This window comes from Saccopteryx leptura, chromosome 7, assembly GCF_036850995.1.
Source record: "Saccopteryx leptura isolate mSacLep1 chromosome 7, mSacLep1_pri_phased_curated, whole genome shotgun sequence".
NCBI classification, from domain to species: domain Eukaryota; kingdom Metazoa; phylum Chordata; class Mammalia; order Chiroptera; family Emballonuridae; genus Saccopteryx; species Saccopteryx leptura.
This window is the reverse complement of record NC_089509.1, coordinates 114057288-114079376: the sequence shown is the minus strand read 5'-3', so window position 1 is coordinate 114079376 and position 22089 is coordinate 114057288. Positions and strand designations below refer to the sequence as shown.

The 22089-nt window shown below is 53.2% G+C and overlaps 1 protein-coding gene across 2 annotated transcripts; it reads left to right on the top strand.

The window, feature by feature from the left end:
- Window positions 1-12914: 12914 nt before the first annotated feature.
- NMUR1 (neuromedin U receptor 1) lies at window positions 12915-20810 on the top strand. Of its 2 annotated transcripts, none has more exons than XM_066345500.1 (3): window positions 12915-13012; window positions 16298-17156; window positions 19628-20810. In XM_066345500.1, exons 2-3 carry the CDS (start codon window positions 16337-16339, stop codon window positions 20089-20091), a joined length of 1284 nt encoding a protein of 427 aa, XP_066201597.1. In that variant the 5' UTR covers window positions 12915-13012; window positions 16298-16336; the 3' UTR covers window positions 20092-20810. The 2 variants fall into 2 exon arrangements, with proteins under 2 accessions (XP_066201597.1, XP_066201596.1); XM_066345499.1 differs by lacking the exon at window positions 12915-13012 and adding an exon at window positions 14082-14142.
- The last annotated feature ends 1279 nt before the right edge of the window (window positions 20811-22089 follow it).

The window sequence follows — 22089 nt, the reverse complement described above, 5'->3', positions numbered from 1 at the left end:
GCATGCCCACCAGGGGGCGATGCTCTGTCCATCTGGGGCGTTGCTCTGTTGCAACCAGAGCCATTCTAACGCCTGAGGCAGAGGCCATTGAGCCATCCTCAGTGCCCAGGCCAACTTTGCTTCAATGGAGCCTCGGCTGCAGGAGGGGAAGAGAGAGACAGAGAGGAAGGATAGGGGGAGGGTGGAGAAGCAGATGGGCACTTCTCCTGTGTGCCCTGGCCAGGAATCAAACCCAGGACTCCTGCACGCCAGGCCGACGCTCTACCACTGAGCCAACTGGCCAGGGCCTCTCTGTCCTTCTTTTAAAGAATTTTCTTATAACTTCCACTCAATAGCATCCCCTATTTTGGAAACAGGCATTTAGCTGGATACATGCTGTATCAATAGTCACTTGGGCCTGACCTGTAATGGCACAGTGGGTAAAGTGTTGACCTGGAATGCTGAAGTTGCTGGTTTGAAACCCTGGGCTTGCCCGATCAAGGCACATATGGGAAACACAGTGAGTTGAGGCCTCTTGCTCTACCTTTCTCTCTCTCTGTCTCCTCTCTCTATTTTAAATCTTTTTTAAAAAATAGATAAATGGTCACTTGGAAAAACAAAGAAACTAGGATGTCAGTGAGGAAAGAGGGAGAGAGGAGCGTGGACACTGGGTGGGCAGCCTGCAGTCTGCCATGGGGTCAGGCTCTGCCCAGCAGCCAGAATAATTATTTGTTTAAATTTTAAGGCAATACATATACATATTTTTCTTTAACCCTGGCTGGGTTGCTCCGTGAATAAAACATTGTCTGAGTGCACCAAGGTCATGAGTTCGATCCCCAGTCAGGGCACACAAGAAGCAATCAGTGAGTGCACAACTAAATGGAACAACTAGGTAGAACACCGAGTTGATACTTATCACTCTCTTTCTCTCTCCCCCTCTCCCCGACCCCCCCCCCCCCCAGTCAATGAGACTAAAATGCTAGCAGTGTAGCTGATACTACAGTAAAAAATAAGTCTCCCTACTGCACCTGCTTCCTACTCCCTTAGCTAGAAACAATCTGAATTGTCAGCATGGGAACCAGACCCTGCCGTTTCCCTGGTGAAAACCCTTCCATGGGTCTCAGAGACTGCTCTTGGGCCCTGCCCTTCTTTCTGCCCTCAGCTCACACCACTCTCCTCCTGGCGATCATAGGTTTTCTGGCTTCTAACCAGATCCTGGAGGTGCTCCCCGCCCTGCCCCCACAGCCTTTCCCCTTGCTGCTTTCTCCCTCCCCCCCCCCTTTCTCGGTCCTTCAAGGCTCAGGTCAGTTCCTTCCGGTTCAGTGGCCCCGCCCTGTACAGAGTCTGCAAGTCCTTCCTCCACCCTCCACCCTCCACTCCGGGGTCCACACTGCTGGACAGCTGGATGTCAAGCTCTGCTACTGTCCATTGCCAAGGGGTTGGCCCAGGGCACTGTGGGATGGGGGAGGGGCCCTGACCCATGCATGGGAGCCGAGGAATCATTCATTTGCTTAATATGTGACATATCTCCTATGACCCAGTATTGGGGAGACACAAGAGAATGAGAGGGGCACATTCTCCCAGACCTTCCAGGCCAGAGCGGGGAGGCTGACAATCAAGAAGACAAACAAATAAGATCATTTCAGACTGTGATAAGTTTCATGAAGAACATAAACGGGGGACTTAGTAGAATATTTCAAGGGAGGACAGTCGTGTCAGAATGTGTGGTCAGGAAACTATCATGGAGCCCTGAAGTATGAGAAGGTGCCAGGCAAAGGCCAGGGAAAGGATGCCCAGCAGAACAAACAGCATATGCAAAGGCCCTGAGGTGGCGGAGAATGGTGTGGTGGAACTCAGGGAAGGGGAAGGTGAGAAGTGGTGGGCAAGGCTGGGCTGCAGGCTGAGTTAAACTTGAGACGGTGCCAGGAGCCTTGGGAGGATTCTCAGCAGGGCAGTGGCGTGACCTGGTCTGATTTATTTGGGAGCTGACTATGGGAACCACACTTCGTGAGTCCTTTCAGTGGTTTCTGCAATTTTCTGTTTATAGCAGTATCTTGGAATAGCTTTATGAAAGTTATTTTTGGTTCTCTGACCATTTCAGTTAAACCAACAGCAGGATGCAGAATAGTAGGGCAAATTTCAGCGAACCTCCCATATGTTTCTTTGTGACCGTGGGGATTGTCTTCCCCCAAGAGGGACACTCATGCCCCAAATGGCGAACTCTGTGTCCTTGATATCTCGATATCTCGATATCTCGCCACTCAGCGCCTCTCAGGCTTGCCTTCACTGAGGGTACGTGTGTTCGTCAAGGTTCCCCAGAAAAACGGAACTGATAGGTCTACGTATCTATATCTATAGCTATAGATATATCTATAGCTGTATCTGTATCTATATCTTATTTTTTTGTATTTGTATTTGATGTTAAGGAATTGGTTTACGTGATTGTGGGGGCTGGTGAATCTGAAGTCGGCAGGGCAGGCCGGCAGGTTGGCCAGCCAGAAACTCAGCTGAGACTTGGGAATGCATCCTGAGGCAGAAGGTATGCCTTGGAAAGAACTCCAGGTTTTGCTCTCAAAGCCTTCAACTGATTGGACGAGGCCCACCCACACTATGAGGGTAATAAACTCCTTCTAGATGTTAACCACATACATGTACAAGATACCTTCACAGCAACATTTAGATTAGTATTTGAATAAGTAACTGGGCGCTATAGCCTAGCCAACACATAAGATGAACTATCACAGTAAAATATAGAAAAAAATGGAAGTTCTTATTCTAGGAGCAACTTGTGACAGGCTCTCTTGTTCTTTTGTGTGTGTTGGGGGCATGAACACCCACCGACTGTCCTTTACTTGAAGAAGAAGGCGTCTGACTGAGGCCGAGCAGGCTGCCATTGTGAAAGAATTAAGTCCCGCGCACCATGCCCCAGGCTGGGCCTGGAGGCGGCACGAGAGGCGGGGTCAAACCCGGACCTCTTCCCTCTGCCTCTCAGGCTGTGCTCAGTCAGTGAGGCTCATGACCCAGCGACCTGGGCCTCAGTGTTCAGGAGATGCCTCTCCAATCCAATTCTCTTCCCTGGGAGGCCTCAAGGGGAGTTCCTGGTTCACTAATCTCAAATCATGCCTGTGTAATTTTTGCCTTCCCTTAATCAGATAGATCAAGTTCACAGTCAAAGGGTCAGACCCTTCCCACAGAGCCTGCTGAATTCTACCCTCCATAACCTCCTGCTTCTCTGTCTTGGTGGTTTCTGTGGTCAGATGAAGCCCAACCACAGGAACAGACAAAATAAGCCAAAGGGGAAACGAACGTGCCCCACACAACCTGACTACAGGGTGAGGAGCAGCGACAGCCTGGTTTGTTCAACCGTCCTCACCACAGTTCCCAGGCCTGAAGGCGGTGGTGGGGAGGAGGTTAGTATCTGTGCAAACCACCCCAGGCACATGCCAGGCACGCTAGGCAGACTGAGGCCAGCTTGGGGTATTCCGGACTGTGGTTCAAGCCTTGGTCTCGGACAGTCAGCCAGTGAGCACAGTCTCCCCAGCTGGGTTCCCTACGGATGGGGCTTAGAATCAGCCCATGGCCGGGGAACTTGAACCTCCACCCAAATATCACGGTTGCTTTAGTTTGGGGTCCCTCAAAAGCAAACCTGGAGACAAAAATTAGGTGAAGTCCTTTACTTCAGTGGTCCTCAAGCCCCGGGCCGCAGACTGGTACCGGTCTGTGGGCCATTTGGTACCGGTCCACAGAGAAAGAATAAATAACTTACATTATTTCCGTTTTATTTATATTTAAGGTTTGTTTTTTTGTTTTGTTTTTTTGTATTTTTCCAAAGCTGGAAACAGGGAGGCAGTCAGATAGACTCCTGCATGCGCCCGACCGGAATCCACCTGACTGCCCACTAGGGGGCGATGCTCTGCCCATCTTGGGGAGTCGCTCTGCCACAATCAGAGCCATTCTAGCGCCTGAGGCAGAGGCCACAGAGCCATCCTCAGTGCCCGGGCCAACTTTGCTCCAGTGGAGCCTTGGCTGCGGGAGGGGAAGAGAGAGACAGAGAGGAAGGAGAGGGGGAGGGGTGGAGAAGCAGATGGGTGCTTCTCCTGTGTGCCCTGGCCGGGAATCAAACCCTGGACTCCTGCACGCCAGGCCGACGCTCTACCACTGAGCCAACCGGCCAGGGCCATATTTATATTTAAGTTTGAACGATGTTTTATTTTTTAAAAAATGACCAGATTCCCTCTGTTACATCCATCTAAGACTCACTCTTGATGCTTGTCTCGGTCACGTGATACATTTATCCGTCCCACCCTAAAGGTCGGTTCGTGAAAATATTTTCTGACGTTAAACTGGTCCGCGGCCCAGAAAAGGTTGGGGACCACTGCTTTACTTGACATGCGATCCCAGAAAGCCTGTGGTGGAGAAAGAAGACAAAAGAGGAAAGAGAATCAAGTTCACGGTAACTACGAGCTCTGGTCTGGGGAAATGGTTAGTCCTGCTGAGACCCTCTTAGAACAGAGTGTGCCTCAGACTTGCCACCTAGGGGCAGGGAAGCTGCCGTATATTAGTTATCTGCTTTTTAAACAGGTTTTTTTTTTTTTTTTTTTTTTTTACAGAGACAGAGAGAGAGTCAGAAGGATAGACAGGGACAGACAGGGGTGGAGACAGATGAGAAGCATCAATCATTAGTTTTTCGTTGCGTGTTGCGACTTCTTAGTTGTTCATTGATTGCCTTCTCATATGTGCCTTGACTGCGGGCCTTCAGCAGACTGAGTAACCCCTTGCTGGAGCCAGCGACCCTGGGTCCAAGCTGGTGAGCTTTTTTTGCTCAAGCCAGATGAGCCTGCGTTCAAGCTGGCGACCTCGGGGTCTCGAACCTGGGTCCTTCCACATCCCAATCCAACGCTCTATCCACTGCGCCACCGCCTGGTCAGGCAGTTATCTGCTTTTTAAAACAGTTTTATTAAGGTATAATTCACATATCATACAGCTTACCCATTAGAAATGCAAGAGGCCGTGGTGTTTTAGTATGCTCACAGTTGTGGACAACCGTCGCCTTGGTCAATTTTAGATTTCGTCACCTCTAGAGAACAATCCGGACGCTTTAGCCGTCACTCCTGCTCACCACCACCCTTCCTCAGCCTCACAGCCGCTCCTCTGGAGTTGACCCTTGAACAATGTGGTGGTTAGCGGCACCAATCTCCTACACAGTCGAAAACCCACATTTAACTTTTAGCTCCAGCCCGACTTGTGGTGGCGCAGTGGGTAAAGGGTTGACCTGGAACGCTGAGGTCACCGGTTTGAATCCCTGGGCTTGCCTTGTCAAGGCGCATACAGGAAACAACTATAGCAAGTTGATGCTTCCTGTTCCTCCCTCCTCTCTCTCTCTCTCTCTCCCTCCCCCTCAAAATCAATAAAAAAAACAAAAACTTTTAGCTCCAAAACTTAACTACATTTGTCTGTCAGTATCCATGAGGGACTGGTCCCAGGACCCCCGTGATTACCACGGATGCTCAAGTCCCTTATATAGTACAATGCACATGCTCTTTCTGTCTCTGTGGACTTGCCTATTTTGGATGTTTCATATGACTGGAATTATATATTATGTGACTGTCTTTTTTTGTGTGCCTTTCACTTTTTAGGTCCATTCAAGCTATAGCATGTATTTGTATGTCCTTTTTCATGGCCAAATAATATTCTGTTGTATGAATAGACCACATTTTATCTCTCCATTTGTCCTTTGATGGACATGTAGGTATTTGGGTTGTTTCCACCTTTTGACTATCAAAAACCTCGCCACTATAACCATTCATACACAAGTTTTTATGTGAAGATATATATATACACACACACACACACACACACAAATATATTCCTATATATACATACATACATACATATATATATATATTTTTAAGTGAGAGGAGGGGAGATAGTGGATAGAGCATCAGACTGGGATGCCGAGGACCCACGTTTGAGACCCTGAGGTCGCCAGCTGGAGCGCGGGCTCATCTGGTTTGAACAAAAGCTCACCAGCTTGGACCCAAGGTCGCTGGCTCGAGTAAGGGCTTACTCGGTCTGCTGAAGGCCTGCAGTCAAGGCACATATGAGAAAGCAATCAATGAGCAACTAAGGTATTGCAATGCGCAATGAAAAATTAATGATTGATGCTTCTTATCTTTTCGTTTCTGTCTGTCTGTCCCTGTCTATTCCTCTCTCTGACTCTCTCTCTGTAAAAAAAAAAAGACTACCACATGTGCCCTGACCAGGATCCACTGGGCAACCCCCGTCTGGGGCCGACAATCGAACCAATGGAGCCACTGGCTATGAGAGGGGAAGAAAGTGAGAAGGGGAGAGGGTGGGGAGAGAAACAGATGGTCATTTTTCATGTGTGCCCTGACCGGGAATCGAACCCGGGACTTCCACACTGGGCCGACACTCTATTCACTGAGCAACTGGCCAGGGCTCTGAACATCTGTTTTAATTTCTCTTAGGTACAATATATATCTTACATATATAATTGCTGGTTCACATGGTCACTCTGTGTTTAATCTTTGAGGAGCCACCAAACTGTTTTCCAAAAATGCTATATTGTAGTAGACAGCAAGTGGCAAAAAGCCTTTGTAGATTCGAGGTTTAGCAAAAGGCTAAGTTCTTCCCTCTCCACCTCCAAATTGGCTATGAAGCTGAGGATTTGTACCCACTTCACTTGCTTTCTTAAGTTGCTGGAAGCAATTTACATGCCCTTCCTCTCACTCTTTGTTCAGATGTTGGTTGATTTGCTTATGCATGGTGGGGGGATTCCTGTTTATGCCTTGGGAGAGTTCCTGTTTTTGCCTCAGATGTGTGACTTTGTATCAAAGACTTCCTTATTTGCATATGGCTATATAATAAAGCAAACTGGGGCTATGGGGTTCTCCAATATTGCCATCAGCATTGAAGAGGTCTCCCCATCCCATCCTTTTTTCTTAATGAGTCTATTTTCTTAATTCCGCACTGTTCTCCCTCAAGACCCAGAATTATGAGCTACACTGGTCCGTGGTACTATATCATCTTAGATCCCTACCAGGATTATATGAGATGATTAGCTTTTGCTGCATGACAAATTACTCCCAAACCTAGCAGCTTAAAACGGAAAATATTTATTACACCACACTGTTTTTTATTTATTTATTTTTAATTTTTTAAAAATTATTTATTCATTTTTAGAGAGGAGAGAGAGAGAGGGAGAGAGAGAGACAGAGAGGGAGAGAGAGGAGAGAGAGACAGAGAGAAGGGGGGAGGAGCTGGAAGCATCAACTCCCATATGTGCCTTGACCAGGCAAGCCCAGGGTTTCAAACCGGCGACCTCAGCATTTCCAGGTCGACGCTTTATCCACTGCGCCACCACAGGTCAGGCCTATTTATTTTTATTTATTTAATTTTTTTGGTGGCAGAGACAGAAAATCAGAGAGAGGGACAGATAGGGACAGACAGACAGGAAGGGAGAGAGATAAGAAACATCAGTTCTTCATTGTGGTTCCTTAGTTGTTCATTGATTGATTTCTCATATGTGCCTTGACCGCGGGGCTACAGCAGACCAAGTGACCCCTTGCTCGAGCCAGCGACCTTGGGCTCAAGCTGGTGAGCCTTGCTCAAACCAGATGAGCCCGCGCTCAAGCTGGCGACCTCGGGGTCTCGAACCTGAGTCCTCCACATCCCAGTCCGACGCTCTATTTACTGCGCCACCGCCTGGTCAGGCTACACCACACTGTTTTTTTTGTTTGTTTGTTTGTTTACACCACACTGTTTTTGAGGGTCAAGAATCCAGCCGGACCTGGGATGGGTGGACAGGTGTCTATGCTAAAGAACAGCTCAGGCAGAGAGAGAGAGTCCGAAAACAGCCTGTGTGAGCCGTCCTTGCAGATGTCTACGAGATGTGACCAGGGAGCCGACCTTGCCGCTGCAGTGATGAAACCTGCCCCACACCAGGTCTCCTGCATCCCCCTTCCTTGCTGAAGGCGAACCACCCCCCAGCCCTGGCCCTGATACCAGTGTCCATCCTCTCCCCTGCTGAGCGTGCCCTGCCCTTGTCTGCTTCTAGTTCTGTGGTTGGGACTGGGTTCTCGTTCTTATCTGCTCTTCTCTTAGCTGATCAACAGCAAGGTCAGCAGATTCCCCCAGATCTTCTTTACTCGCTTAGTTGACCTTTTTTTTTTTTTTTTTTTTGCTTTATGATTACAAAAGCAATAAACATTGCTGACAATTCAAACAACATAGAATTTTTTTTTCTTTTTTCTTTTCAGAACCCCTCCAGAAATTTATTTTTTAGAAAATGGAGGCCTCTGGGCACCACCTCTATTGCCTGTTTGACATACGTCCTACAACCATTTTCTAGGCACAAACCCACCCATTAATTTGCGTGCCTAGGGAGCCAACCCTCCCTGTTGCTATGTTACTTACAGATTTCTCTTGGCAACTAGTCTTGCCTGGATGCCTTTCCAGAATAGCATGTGGGGGTCAGCCTCTCCTTCTCACACGCATGCCAGGGTTTCTTAGCGTGCGTGTCCCATCATTTATTCCGCCCATTCCCTGTTGATGGAGGCGGCAAGTTCCTTAGGAGCCCGTGTCTCCTGCCCTTGGCCTGACTTTGGTTTCGGCTGCGTCTGGGGAGGAAGCTCAGACTCCTGCCCGACCTCTTCCACTTCATGGAAGGACATTCTCTGAAGCACAGCCCCCCTCTGGACCCTTATCCACGAGTGCTGGGAGCTGACAGCCCTGGAGCAGCCAGTTAGCTGCCAGTTATTTGGTCCTTCAGACAGATGGTTCTGGGAAGTGTGCAGGATACTCTGCTTTTTAGGAGTTAAGACAATAAAAAAATTTTTTTTTAGATTGTCTCCAATTTTTCATTATTACAAAAAAGGCTGTAAATCTTCTTGGACTCATCTCTGTATTTGAGCTCCTATTTTCCATAGATTTCTAGAGGTAAAGTGGCAGGGCCAAAGGAAGAAGCTCTTCTATTTTGCTAGCTATTGTGAAACTTGTGCTCCGGAAGTGGAATTCCTATCCGCGGTGAGGGAGCCTGTTTCCCTCTCTCTGGGAGGCTGGGCGCAGTGAGAAGGGTGTCCGTGCAGGGGGACAACACAGCTCAGAGCAAGGCTTCACAGTGGCCTAGGAGGGCTCTGCTGGGAAGGGTGGTGGCGGCGATTGGTGATAACATGCCGAGGGACTCCACCTGATCAGTAAGTATGCTGAAAATAACGGCACGTTTCTCACTCAGGGAGGGATGGAGAGGAAGGGATGCTGTCGTGTGAACTGGAATTAGAGGTTCTGATGTCAGTTCCTGTTTTTCAATTTTTGTAGACAGATATAATGTAAACATCAAGTGTGCCTATAAACATGTATGCATGCTTATATATATATATGTAATGTTTATGTTTGCACGGACATCTAGTTCCTTGTTCTGCTCACTGAGAAGGCAGTAACACCCCAGTAGTAATGAGCATACCTGGCACCCCGATCTTGGCCTCTAAATACCATTTTCCACTAAAAATGAACCAGAACTCCTTAGAAAATGGCTGATTCCAGGCTGGTCTGAAACAATGACCTGGAGGCCTGGACCATTTTTTTTTTAATTTTATTTATTTATTTATTTATTTTGTATTTTTCTGAAGCTGGAAATGGGGAGAGACAGTCAGACTCCTGCATGCGCCGGACCGGGATCCACCCGGCACGCCCACCAGGGGCGACGCTCTGCCCACCAGGGGGCGATGCTCTGCACCTCCGGGGCCTCGCTCTGCCACGACCAGAGCCACTCTAGCGCCTGGGGCAGAGGCCAAGGAGCCATCCCCAGCGCCCGGGCCATCTTTGCTCCAATGGAGCCTCGCTGCGGGAGGGGAAGAGAGAGACAGAGAGGAAGGAGGGCGGCAGGGTGGAGAAGCAAATGGGCGCTTCTCCTATGTGCCCTGGCCGGGAATCGAACCCAGGTCCCCCACACGCCAGGCCAACGCTCTACCGCTGAGCCAACCGGCCAGGGCCGAGGCCTGGACCATCTTATTGTGCAAGAAGACAGAAATGTTCATGATGAGGCCGTATGAGCTGCACTCCTCTGAGAAATGGGAGGATGGGGCTCTCCTCGAGGCTGAGATGAGTGCTACTGAGGTCTGGTGAGTGCCCACAGCCCCGCACTGGTGGGGAGGGTGCTGCTCCCACATCGGGGCCACACAGGGAATGTGATCTGGGCCCGAGGTCTCAGCCGGGGGGTCCCCATGAGTGGCCTGGGCCAGGAGTGGAGGCTGGGGGACAGAAAGCCGGGCCGGGCAGCCAGGATCAGGGAGGAAAGCGGGCTGGGCAGCCAGGATCGGGGAGGAAAGCGGGCTGGGTGTGGCCCCTCCCTCCTCACAATGGCTCTGGCGGTCCTAGGTGCATGGTAGGGGTGACACAGTGGACAGTGTGACAACCGGATGGCAAAGCGGTAGCCGTATGGAGGTGGCCTCAGGTGCAGTGGGACACGTGACCAGCTGGTGGTGACAGTGACACACCTCTGTGTCCAAGTTTTCCCAAGTCACCCTTAGAAGGCTTCTGTCCAGACTGGCCCTGGCCCTACTGGTGATCTGAAGGAAGGGGTTGGCCAAGGACCAGTCACCAGAATTCAACAAGGAACTGCCTTTTAAAATGAATAAGATGTGTACCTACACGTTTAATTATCATTGAAGGGGCAGATGTTGACTGTTGAAAAAAATTTTTTTAACTGAAAACAAAAAAGATCACCTCCCCTCTTTTGATCCTTGTCTACTCTGGAGAGATAACCACCGTCAGCTTCAGAATCGGCCACCCCGAGCGATGTCACCACCCCCTCTGCAGAGCTGCAGGCAGCGTGATGACCACAGGCCAACTGCTGGTCCTGGGGGTCCCCTCTCATCAACGCTGCGAGGAGGATACGTGTCCTCATTCTACAGACGAGAAGCTGAGGTTGGAGAAGGGAAGGGACTTGCTCAAGGTCACACTGCCTGTCCACGCACGTTCTTGCTGCTGCCGCTCTCCCTCTCTGCAGACGCCTGTGCCCACTTCCTGCGCAGAAGTGACTCTGCTCAGGGAGAGTGGGGCCCGGGGCAGGGCGGGGGCCAGGGTCCTCCTGGCTCCTTTGGGGCCCTGCGAGGTTGGGCTCAGCCTGACAGAGTGGTCCTGCCCTAATAAAGGCTGGGTTGGTTCAACCCACTCATCCTGACCTTGTTTATAGCGCCGTCACACAAACAGACTCAAGAGCTTTCTGGGAATAGGAGTGGCCGGAAGGAACAATCCGAGCGAGACCACCCAGGGGAGGACAAGGACTGCCCGGCACCTGTACACAAATAGCCTCTTTGTCCTTCAGGTTCTCTCTATACCCCCCTCTTCCCAGGGGATAGGGAACCTCTAGGTTATTTTCTCTCAACCGCCTTGAAGAAAAATACCAACAATCACTTCCTTTTGTCCAGAAATGTACCAAGTTTCTGAGACGTGCACCTATTCTCATGTATCATATTTGAAAAATAGTCATCAAGGGCTGGCTTTACAATAAACTTCATGAAGTAGGCCTGTAGTCATCCCTATTTCACAGATGAGGAGACTGAGGTGTACAACATCTCAGCAATGTGTTTCCCAAGGGTGAAAATAATAGAACTTCTGTCTGTGCAAAGCCATCCTACATGCTGTGATCCTTTGGAGGACACTAAGCCCCAACTAGGGAACTCTTGAATTTTTATGAAAAGATCCAGAGCACGGATACCAACACTGCTCCCCAGAGACAGCGCAGGAGCCACAGGGTGAGGAGGAGCCGTAGGGCTCTAGGACCTGGGAGGCACCCCGACCTGCCCCTTGGCAGAATTGCTGTCGTGTGGAGTTGGCTCACAGTCTGGGTAGATCCTCACCGACCCAGCTCAGGAGATTGAGGTAGACACCCAGAAAACCTGGGATATGTTTACTTAAGGCCTCAGCCCCCTGAGGGTCCCGCATGGACATAGGACATGGCCCCAGGAAAGCCACCTCAGGACAAAGTAGGGAGGCAGCAGGGTGTCATTGGGTTCTGATGGCACATGCTACTACAGAGGGCTTGAGCTCAGGTCCAGAGGCCAGGGTACCCAGGGCCCTCTGGACAGTGCTGCAGCCATGAATGGCATTGGGCCTGTCCTTTTGGGAGGCAGCCCTTTAGCCTGACGTGATCTTTGACGCCTACTAATGCTGTGAGTGATGCAGCCCGCTGTAGGGTCCCTGACCCGTGGGACCCATTCTGCTTCTGCGAGGCAGAGAAGGGGGCCTTCTGCATCATTCTTTGGGCTCTGAGCTCCTCCAACGGCTCCACAGTGGGTTTCAGGCTGCTCAGAATCTGTGCAAAGTGGTCAAGGTGGTGTGTGTGAGCGTGTGTTCTAGTGATACTAAGTGTTGTCCGTGATCCCATGTTGCCCAGTGATGCTGCCTGCCTGTCATTGCTCATCTGATACAATAGCAGCCATGATCTTGAAGCGTCCACCGGGTGGGCTCATCTGGGGCTTGGTAGTTAACTCTCAGGGAAACCCCTGAATCCTTTACCCCAAGGACCATCTTCCCCTGCACTGCCTGCAGCGTCGCTGTGCCTAGAGCTATGTTTATCTGTGGAGTTCCTGGGAAGGCAGGCCTGAGGGAGGCTTTGAGAGGGTCTATGTCCATCCCAGTTCCCAAGGTCAGACTCATGGGGAGGCGAGAGGGGGCAGGGAAAGGCTGGGGGAAGCAGGTTTTGCTTCCAGTAGTCACTAAAAGGGGATAATCCCACCCAACTTTCTTGAGTGCTGACCACACGCCAGCCCCGTGCTAAATCCTTGCAGTCTGTCTCAGTGCGTGTTTACAACAGCAGAAACGGTGGTGAGCACCTTCTACCAGAAGGGGGCCTGAGGCACAGAGGGGCCGAGTCTTCCCATTCACACAGCTCACCGGCAGCCTTCCTGGGTCCTGGGGCTTTGTCCTTAACCCCTCCCAGTGCTCCTCTGGGGTCCAGGCTCTCGGGTAGGCGTTCCTTAGAACCGAGGATTTCTGGACCGGCTCAGATGAAGTGAATCAGACCCTGAGAAGTGGCCCAATAGCCAGCATGTTAGCTTGTGAGGTCCACGTTTCTGGGCCCACTTGCAAGTTCCTGATGAAATGAGTTCCAGCTAAGAGCTGCTCTGAGGAGGGGTGGAGCTGGGAAGGTGCTTCCGGCAGGTGTAGAGTTTGGGGGAGCAAGAGGAGGCTGGAGCAAGAGGGGTCTCAGCACCCGAGATTCTGCCCTGCTGAGAGCCCCCTCCCTCCCTGTGGACACCTGCCAGCGGGAGAGAGAGGGGCAGGAGGTACGCCTGAGTGGAAGAAAGGCAGGGTATTGGGGTGAGAGAACTTAGTGAGGGGACCAGGAAAGCAAGTGGGGGTCCAACCTCAGGTTAGACTTGATGTGTCCTTTTCCAGAAGGCAGGCCCTAGGGAAGGCTTCAAGCAGAGGAGTGACCCGTTTGGGCACGGACTGGAGGGAGAATGGGGGCCCCTACCAGCAGCCTGGGAGAGGGTGAGGGCCTGGCCTCGGGCGCTGGAGGACCCTAGGGCGGAGGGCGGAGGCTGCTACTCTGAGGCCCGGGCTGGAGGGGAGGGCGTGGTGAAGCCCAAGGGGCAGGTGGGACCCTGGGGGGCTCACTCATTTCGAGGAGCTGGTGGGATGTTGTTGGAGGCAGGTCTGAAATGCGGGGTGGGAGGAGGTGGGGCTGGAGAGGCCCCGAAAATAGGGGTTATGCTAAACGTCAGCACTTTGGAGGGCGGAACAGCATGTGAGACCCAGGTCACTCGGACTTCATCTCGCTGAGGTCGTTTCCTCATCTTAACAGGCGTTCCTGTGCGGGTTCCGAGATAGAGGTGCTTCTGGAAGCGCCCTGTCACACGCTTCGAAGCACAACCGCTACCGTTTGGGTGGGTGTGTGGTGGACACAGATGAGCGTGTCTGGGTCCAGCGGCGGGGCTGGCGGGCTGAGGGGGCGGCCCTGACCCCTGGTGGCGGTCCCAGACCGGCGCCCGTGCCACCGACAGGCGGGGCGACGGGGAGACGGGGCGGGCTGTTGGGGCGCCGGCCGCCGTCATTCTGCCAGTCCGCCGGCTCCTGGCGCCGCGTCTGCCCGTCGGGTGGGCTCCTCGCGCCTGGATCTCGCGGGCCGCAGACGGCATGGTAGGTGAGCCGGGGGCCGGCGTGGGCAAAGGCGCAACGGCTGCCTGGTCGCGTCGCGGGCCCGGGACTTGGGCGACAAGAGGCGAGGAGCGCGCGGGCTGGACCTTCCAGGGAGGAAGAGGTCGGAGAGTCCTGTTGGGGCGCCCCCTTCTCCTGGGGACTCGCAGCCTCCCGCGCCACGGGGCCGGAGGCTTCGGCGCGGCGACCCTTCAGTGGTGCAGGGAGTCTCCCTTGAACCCGGGTCTACACGGCGCATTCCCAGCTCATTCCCGGGGCTCCCGCCGTTGGCTCCTGAGCCACGCGGGTGTGTGTGTGGGGGGGGGCAGACCCGGGTGGGGGCAGAGGCGACGACTGGCCAGATGAACATATGCCTGGATCCCAAGATGCGGGGTTAGGTAGGAGAGGCAGGCAGGCTGGGGGAGACGTCTGGGTAGAGGCTTTGGAGAGGAAGATAGTCGGAATTAAGAATGCTGGGAGGACCCTATGGCTCAATTTACTACATCTTTGGAATAAATCTTAGCCGTGTGTATGACTAAAAAGAAAAAAAAAATGCTTGAGGTATGGGAGAGCAAAGGACCTGGAAGAAAAACGCTGGAAGCCCCTGAGTGAGGAGAGGAAACTGGGCTGAAGGAATGAAGAGGGGAAGATCGAGGCGGTGCGCTTGGGGAACGGGCCCAGGAGCACAGTCTGCAGCCGCTACCCCCTCTCCCCAAGTCCGTGGCTTGAAAGGGGAGAGATCCAAGGGCAGACTGCTGATGGCAGAGACCGCGCTCTAGAGCAGTGGTCCCCAACCCCCGGTACCCGTCCATGGGCCATTTGGTACTGGTCCGCAGAGAAAGAATAAATAACTTACATTATTTCGTTTTATTTATATTTCAGTCTGAACGATGTTTTATTTTTTAAAAATGACCAGATTCCCTGTTACATCCAAGACTCACTCTTGACGCTTGTCTCGGTCACGTGATACATTTATCCATCCCACCCTAAAGGCCGATCCGTGAAAATATTTTCTGACATAAACTGGTCCGTGGCCCAAAAAAGGTTGGGGACCACTGCTCTAGAGTCACCGTTTAGTCAAAGGTTTCAATAGAGCGTGATATTTTTTTTAATTTTATTTATTCATTTTTAGAGAGGAAAGAGAGAGAGGGAGAGAGAGAGAGACAGAGTGGAGAGACAGAGAGAGAGAAGGGAGGAGGAGCTGGAAGCATCAACTCCCATATGTGCCTTGACCAGGCAAACCCAGGGTTTTGAACCGGCAACCTCAGCATTTCCAGGTCGACACTTTATCCACTGTGCCACCACAGGTCAGGCTAGAACGTGATATTTTAAATTTTAATTTTTTTTAATTTATTCATTTTTAGAGAGGAGAGAGAGAGGGAGAAAGAGAGACAGAAAGGGAGAGAGAAGAGAGAGAGAAGGGGGGAGGAGCAGGAAGCATCAACTCCCATATGTGCCTTGACCAGGCAAGCCCAGGGTTTCAAACCGGCGACCTCAGCATTTCCAGGTCGAGGCTTTATCCACTGCGCCACCACAGGTCAGGCTAGAGCGTGATATTTTAAATTTTAAATTTTTTTAAAATTTTATTTATTTATTTATTTATTTACAGAGACAGAGAGAGTCAGAGAGAGGGATAGACAGGGACAGACAGACAGGAACGGAGAGAGATGAGAAGCATCAAACATTAGTTTTTCATTGCGCGTTGCAACACCATAGTTGTTCATTGATTGCTTTCTCACATGTGCCTTGACCGCGGGCCTTCAGCAGACTGAGCAATCCCTTGCTGGAGCCAGCGACCTTGGGTCCAAGCTGGTGAGCCTTGCTCAAACCAAATGAGCCCGCGCTCAAACTGGTGACCTCGGGGTCTCGAACCTGGGTCCTTCCGCATTCCAGTCTGATGCTCTATCCACTGCGCCACCGCCTGGTCAGGTTGTGATATTTTAAATTTGAGTTCCACTTTTTATTATTTTAAAGATGTACATTTTAAAAAATGTACACACAGTATTTACATCTCTGAAGTTGTAATGCATTTTACAAGGGATGACAGTTTTTTCTTTCTCAGCAGTACATAAAATAAGGACATCATTGGTTTAATGAATTACGCAGAGCCAGGGTTCGCGGAGTGACTTTGCTGGTGTCTCTGTCTTCTGTCCCACAGGTTCCTTTCTGCCTCAATTGTTCCATCTTCCCTGGAGACATGTCCCCTGGGGGCGCCAGGAGCCCGGTGCCCTGCAATGGCAGTCAGGATTTGAACCTGACTGATGAGGAACTGAGACTCAAGTACCTGGGACCCCAGCACACAGAGCTGTTTCTGCCCATTTGTATCACCTACCTGCTGATCTTCACGGTGGGCGCTGTGGGCAACGGGCTGACCTGCACGGTCATCCTGCGCCACAGGGCCATGCGCACGCCCACCAACTACTACCTCTTCAGCCTCGCCGTGTCGGACCTGCTGGTGCTGCTGGTGGGCCTGCCCCTGGAGCTCTATGAGATGTGGTCTAACTACCCCTTCCCGCTGGGTGCTGGTGGCTGCTACTTCCGCGTACTGCTCTTTGAGACAGTCTGCCTGGCCTCGGTGCTCAATGTCACCGCCCTGAGCGTGGAGCGCTACGTGGCTGTGGTGCATCCGCTGCAGGCCCGGTCTACGATGACTCGGGCCCGCGTGCGCCATGTGCTGGGGGCCATCTGGGGCCTTGCCGTGCTCTGCTCTCTGCCCAACACCAGCCTGCATGGCATCCAGCTGCTGGAGGTGCCCTGCCGGGGTACGGTGCCCGACTCGGCCGTGTGCACGCTGGTCCGCCCCAAGGCCCTCTACGGCCTGGTTGTGCAGACCACCACCCTGCTCTTCTTCTGCCTGCCCATGGCCACCATCAGCGTGCTCTACCTGCTCATTGGGCTGCGGCTGCGGCAGGAGAAGCTGCTGGTGCTCCGGCAGGGGGCCAGGAGCTGGGCCAGCGACAGCCACAGGCTCCAGCGACTACAGGACAGGGGTCGGACCCAGGTGACCAAGATGCTGTGTAAGTGTTACTGCTGGGGAACAGGGCTGAGCCTGGCACTGGGTGTGAGGCTGGGGCTTCCAGGGCTTGGGGGCAAGGGCAGTTTCAGGGTTTATGAGTGTGAGGCTTGGAATCACACACCCCACCTTGTGTGTGTGTGCACACGTGCATGTGCATGCATGGATACTCTTTTAGAAACTCACACCACAGATGGACGGTAATGGTGCATGGCAGGATCGGCTACATAATTTTCACGGCCCAGTGCAAAATGAAAATTCAGATTCCTTGCTTGGACAGGCAGTGGGACAGTGGATGGAGTGTTGGCCGAAGACGCTGAGGACCCAGGTTCAAAACCCCGAGCTTGCTGGCTTGAGCATGGGCTCATACGGGTTGAACACGGGGTCCCCAGCTTGAGCGTGAAGCCCAAGGTGGCTGGCTTGAGCAAGGGGTCGCTGGTTCGACTGGAGCCCCTCCGTCAAGGCACATATGGGAAAGCAATCAATGAACAACTAAAGTGCCGCCGCAGCTATGAGTTAATGCTTCTCATCTTTCTCCCTTCCTGTCTGTCTCTCTCACTTAAAAAGAAATGTAACGTAGGAATTTTCACGCTGGAGTATCTTGTGTGAAAAGAAAAGAAAAGAAAATTCAGATTCCTTGTTTAAAAATTATTAAGACTGTCAAGACAGGAACAGTAGAGTTACATAAACCCTCCTAAGCTCGGAGCCTTGTGCAGATGTGCAGGCGGCACCAGGAAGTTGGCCCTGGCTCACGGAACTAAACCGCAGACAGAGCAGGGGCACGTGGCTGGGCTCCGGGAGGACAGAGCTGTTCGTGACATCTGGACCTTCCAGGATTCTTCTCTCGGTTCCTAAACATTTCTTGGCTCTGTCCTTCCCTACATCAGCTTGGGAGGCGTGGCTGTGGGCACAGAGGCCTGCTCTCCTGGGGAACTGCTCTCTTACCTCAGCGGCTATTTCAAGTCCCAGAGAAGGACTCTGATTGGTGGGGTTAGATGATGGCTCACCGCCCCCCCCCCCCCCCACCAGAATGACAAGATGCTGAAGTGACCAACTCCATAGAACCATATGGTGTGATCTGAGGGCAGCTGGAGGGCAAGGTGATGAATTTCTTCCATCTGTGTTTGCCGTCTCCTGGGGCCTACCGGGGTGACCATTGTCTCTACAAGAGGGTTGTCAGGAGGCGTGTCTGTGAGGGTCCGGTGTGCAGATCATAGGAGAATTGTGGCAGAAGGATAGGCTGGGGCTGACCAGGGCACGCCCAGCTGTTGAGGTTCTGGATCTTACTGTGGCCTAGACCTGGTTCTTTTTCAAAAACAGTGGCCCTGGGAAAGCAAGACAAACCGACACTAAGCCAGTGATTGATTTCTGCCCCAACTCACTCTACTGCAGCAGGGCCTGCATCCAGTATGGGGGGGTGAGCCCAGGCAGGACAGGGCGCTGAGGCCATGGTCAGAGCCATGGGACTACAGCCGGCTAACTGGGGAAGGCCCCATTCCTAGGGAGAGACCCACCTCTTGCCCCTAGAAACAGTATCCTGGAGTGTTGTGTCACTTGTCACCCCGCAGAGCTCCTTGCTTGCCACCCAGCTCTGCATGGGGAGGCCTGCGCTGCCGACCAGCTGGCTCTTGCCCGCCCTGCCCCCGCCTCGGACTCCCCCAGATCACACTAGGGTGGCTTTCACCTGGGCAGCTGGGGTGTTTTCTTAAAGCCACCTTGCTTGCTGGCCCGGGGCTCTGGCCTCTCTCCCTCACTTCCTCCCTCCCTCTTCCCCACCTTCCCTTTCTGAAGGCCTCCTGTGCACCGGGCTGTGTGCTGGGGCCCCTGAAATCTGGGATTATGAAGGCAGCTGGGAGAAAGAGGCAGGGCCAGCCTGTCCTGTCTTTGCGGGGGGGGGGGGGGGGGCTCCCGGGGGCTCCCGGGGGGGGGGCTCCCAAGTGCAGGGCGGGAGAGTCAGGGGGCCTTGGAGAGCTGGGGGCTGGGGCTGGGAAGGCTTCTGGGGCCGAGGCAGGCACGCGAGGGTAGGGGTTTGTCTTGCTCTCTCTGGCCCCTTAACCTGGCATCTACCGCTGTCTCAGCACGACCCCTTTCTCTTGCTTCTCTCTGTTTGCACATCAGCAAGCACGGTGCCTGGATGGGTACCCAGAGTGCGCCTTAGCCGCTCGCCCGGCTGGGTCACGCTGGGGCCTCAGGATCCATAGCTCAGAGTCCCTCAGTTCCAGTCGGGCTGCGCTAGGCCCGGTGGCTGTGGCGAGAGGCAGGGCACACGCCACTGCCCAGTCTGTGGCAGCGGTGAGAGCGGCCTCTCTGAGAGGGGGCGGCGGGGCAGGCTAACTTCCAGAAACTTCTAGGTGGACAGTGGGCTTGGGTGACCTGTGGAGTAAGAGAGAGGTAAGGACGAGCCTATCGGACGGGAACCGGGAGGGCAGCCGACGGGGCTCCGGCGGGCACCCAGCTCCCTTCTCTGCCCCACAGTTGTGCTGGTCGTGGTGTTTGGCATCTGCTGGGCCCCGTTCCACATCGACCGCCTCATGTGGAGCTCCGTGTCCCAGTGGACCGAGAGCCTGGACCTGGCCTTCCAGTACGTGCACGTGGTCTCTGGAGTCTTCTTCTACATCAGCTCGGCCGCCAACCCCGTGCTCTACAGCCTCATGTCCAGCCGCTTCCGGGACACCTTCCGGGAAGCCCTGTGCTTGGGGACCGCGTGCCACCGCCAGGGACTCCGCCGCGGCTCCCACAGCCTCAGCAGGGTGCCCACGGGCAGCACGCTGTGCGACACGGGCTCCTCGGGCAGCAGGGCCCACCCGCGGGCTGAGAATGGGGGCCCAGCGGGACAGCGAGGGGCGGACCCCTCTGGAGAGGGGCCCCAGTGGGGCTTCCCCCGGGAGAACCAGAGGGCCAAGGGCAGCTCTGGGAGCTGCACCTGCGCCCCCCTGTAGGGATGTCTCTGTCCCCGTCCCCTTTGGTGCCCCCCCCCCCCCAGCAGCCACCTCAGTGACTCCTGCCCCTCCCGGGTACCTGAAGGGATATCAGGTTACGGGCTGCCCTCCAGACTTGCAGGCCCCTGCAGGCACATCGCAGTGGGGTCACTGGCACAGCAAGCCTTCCTCTGGGGACAGCCCCTCTCCCACCACCAGTGTCTGAAATGTCTTCAGGGGTCCTACTTTTCTTTCCCATTTCCTGTCCCTCCCTAGCTCCCAGCCTGCACCTGGGACTCCCCTCCCAGAACCCTTCCCGGCCCTCAGTCAGCTTATTCGGTTTTGGGGTCTCCCCACCTGGTGGCGCTGCTGGGTGGCAGGGGGTGCCAGGGATCCAGGGGACCTGGTTCCAGTCTCAGTCCTGTTGCCACCTTGTTGCATAGCATCGAGCAAATCACCTCACCTCTCCCAGGCCTCAGTCCCCTGTTTGCGCTATGAAAGGGTCTCCAGTATCCTCAGTGTCACACTTGTACACCTTCACTGTGTTTCCTGTGCATGGGTGTAAGTCACTGCTGTAATGAAACCAGCTGGTACCCTGCTATTCCCGGGCGGGAATGACTGTCTACAGCAGTGGTCCTCAACCTGGTCCCTACCGTCCACTAGTGGGCGTTCCAGCTTTCATGGTGGGCGGTAGCGGAGCAACCAAAGTATAAATAAAAAGATAGATTTAACTATAATAAGTTGTTTTATAAAGATTTATCCTGCCAAATTTAGCAAAAATCCTACATAAAGTACTTGGTAAGTAATTATTATTATATGCTTTAACTGCTTTATAAATTTTATAAAGTAAAGTTACTTCCCTACTTTATAAATCATCATGACTGTGGAACCGGTGGGCAGTTAGAAAATTTTATTACTAACAAAGATACAAAAGTGGGCAGTAGGGATAAAAAGGTTGACTCCCCCTGCTCTACATCCTCACCACCCCCAACGGGCTCCCTCCCCGACCTGCATGTGCAGCGTCTCCTGGCCTCCTTCTGGAGAGCAGTTGCACAACAATGTGAATACACTTTCGCAATATTAAACTATGTGCTTACACAGATAAGATGGTAGAGTTGGTTGTATATTTTACCACAGTGTTTTTAGAGAAAGAATCAAATCTAAAACACAATAAAGAAATAGAAAAACACCCGTAACTTGACTCTCCAGAGGCCCCCACTGTCAATGAGACAGGACGGGGGCTTTGGAGAAAGGAGCTTGCGATGAGGCTGTGCAGAGCTGGGAGCGCCCAGGGCGTCCTGGGGTGGCATGCAGGGCGTGGCCAGACCCCATACTTAAGGCTGGAGCCCCAGTTCTTCCCAGAGACGAGCTGTGGACGCCTGGGGACCTCCCAGAAGCGACAGCGATGACTTGTTCCCGAGAAACTTTGGTCAGCGCTCCAAGGGGCTGCTTTGCTCAGAGAAGCCCTGGGCAGACTGGGGGAGGGGGCGTGAGAACGGAAGGCACGTGTTCTTAGTATAAACTCAGTGTATTCTCTGCGTGTCCCCACGGCACATCAGTGAACAGGTACCCCCTGTCACAGGTCACTGGTTACCCTGGAACACAGAAACGGCAGCTCTGGACTCAGCCCCTGAGAAAAATGGAGGGAGGTGGAAAGGCCAGTCACCGGACCCTACTCTCTCTGGGAAGCAGCGCCCCCTACCGCTGACTCGTCTTCACCGCTCAGGGCGGGGCCCGCATGCCGGAGTCCGTGCTGGCTCCCTCCCGTCACCCACGTTGTTTCTCCTCCCATTTTCAAAAGTCTGGGCCCTCTGCTTCCTGTCGGCTCCACTCCTGCCATTGTCCTGGGTGATAGCAAAGTGCGTGCGGGTGGCCGACTTTCCTGGTATCAGCTCCTGATCTGTCCTGTGGCTGTGAGACCTCTCCGTCACCCTGGCCTCTCGGCCCTTTGGTCACGCCCTCACTGCCAAGACCTTCAGGAGTGCTTGCATTTTGGGAAGCGTGGACACCTGATCATGA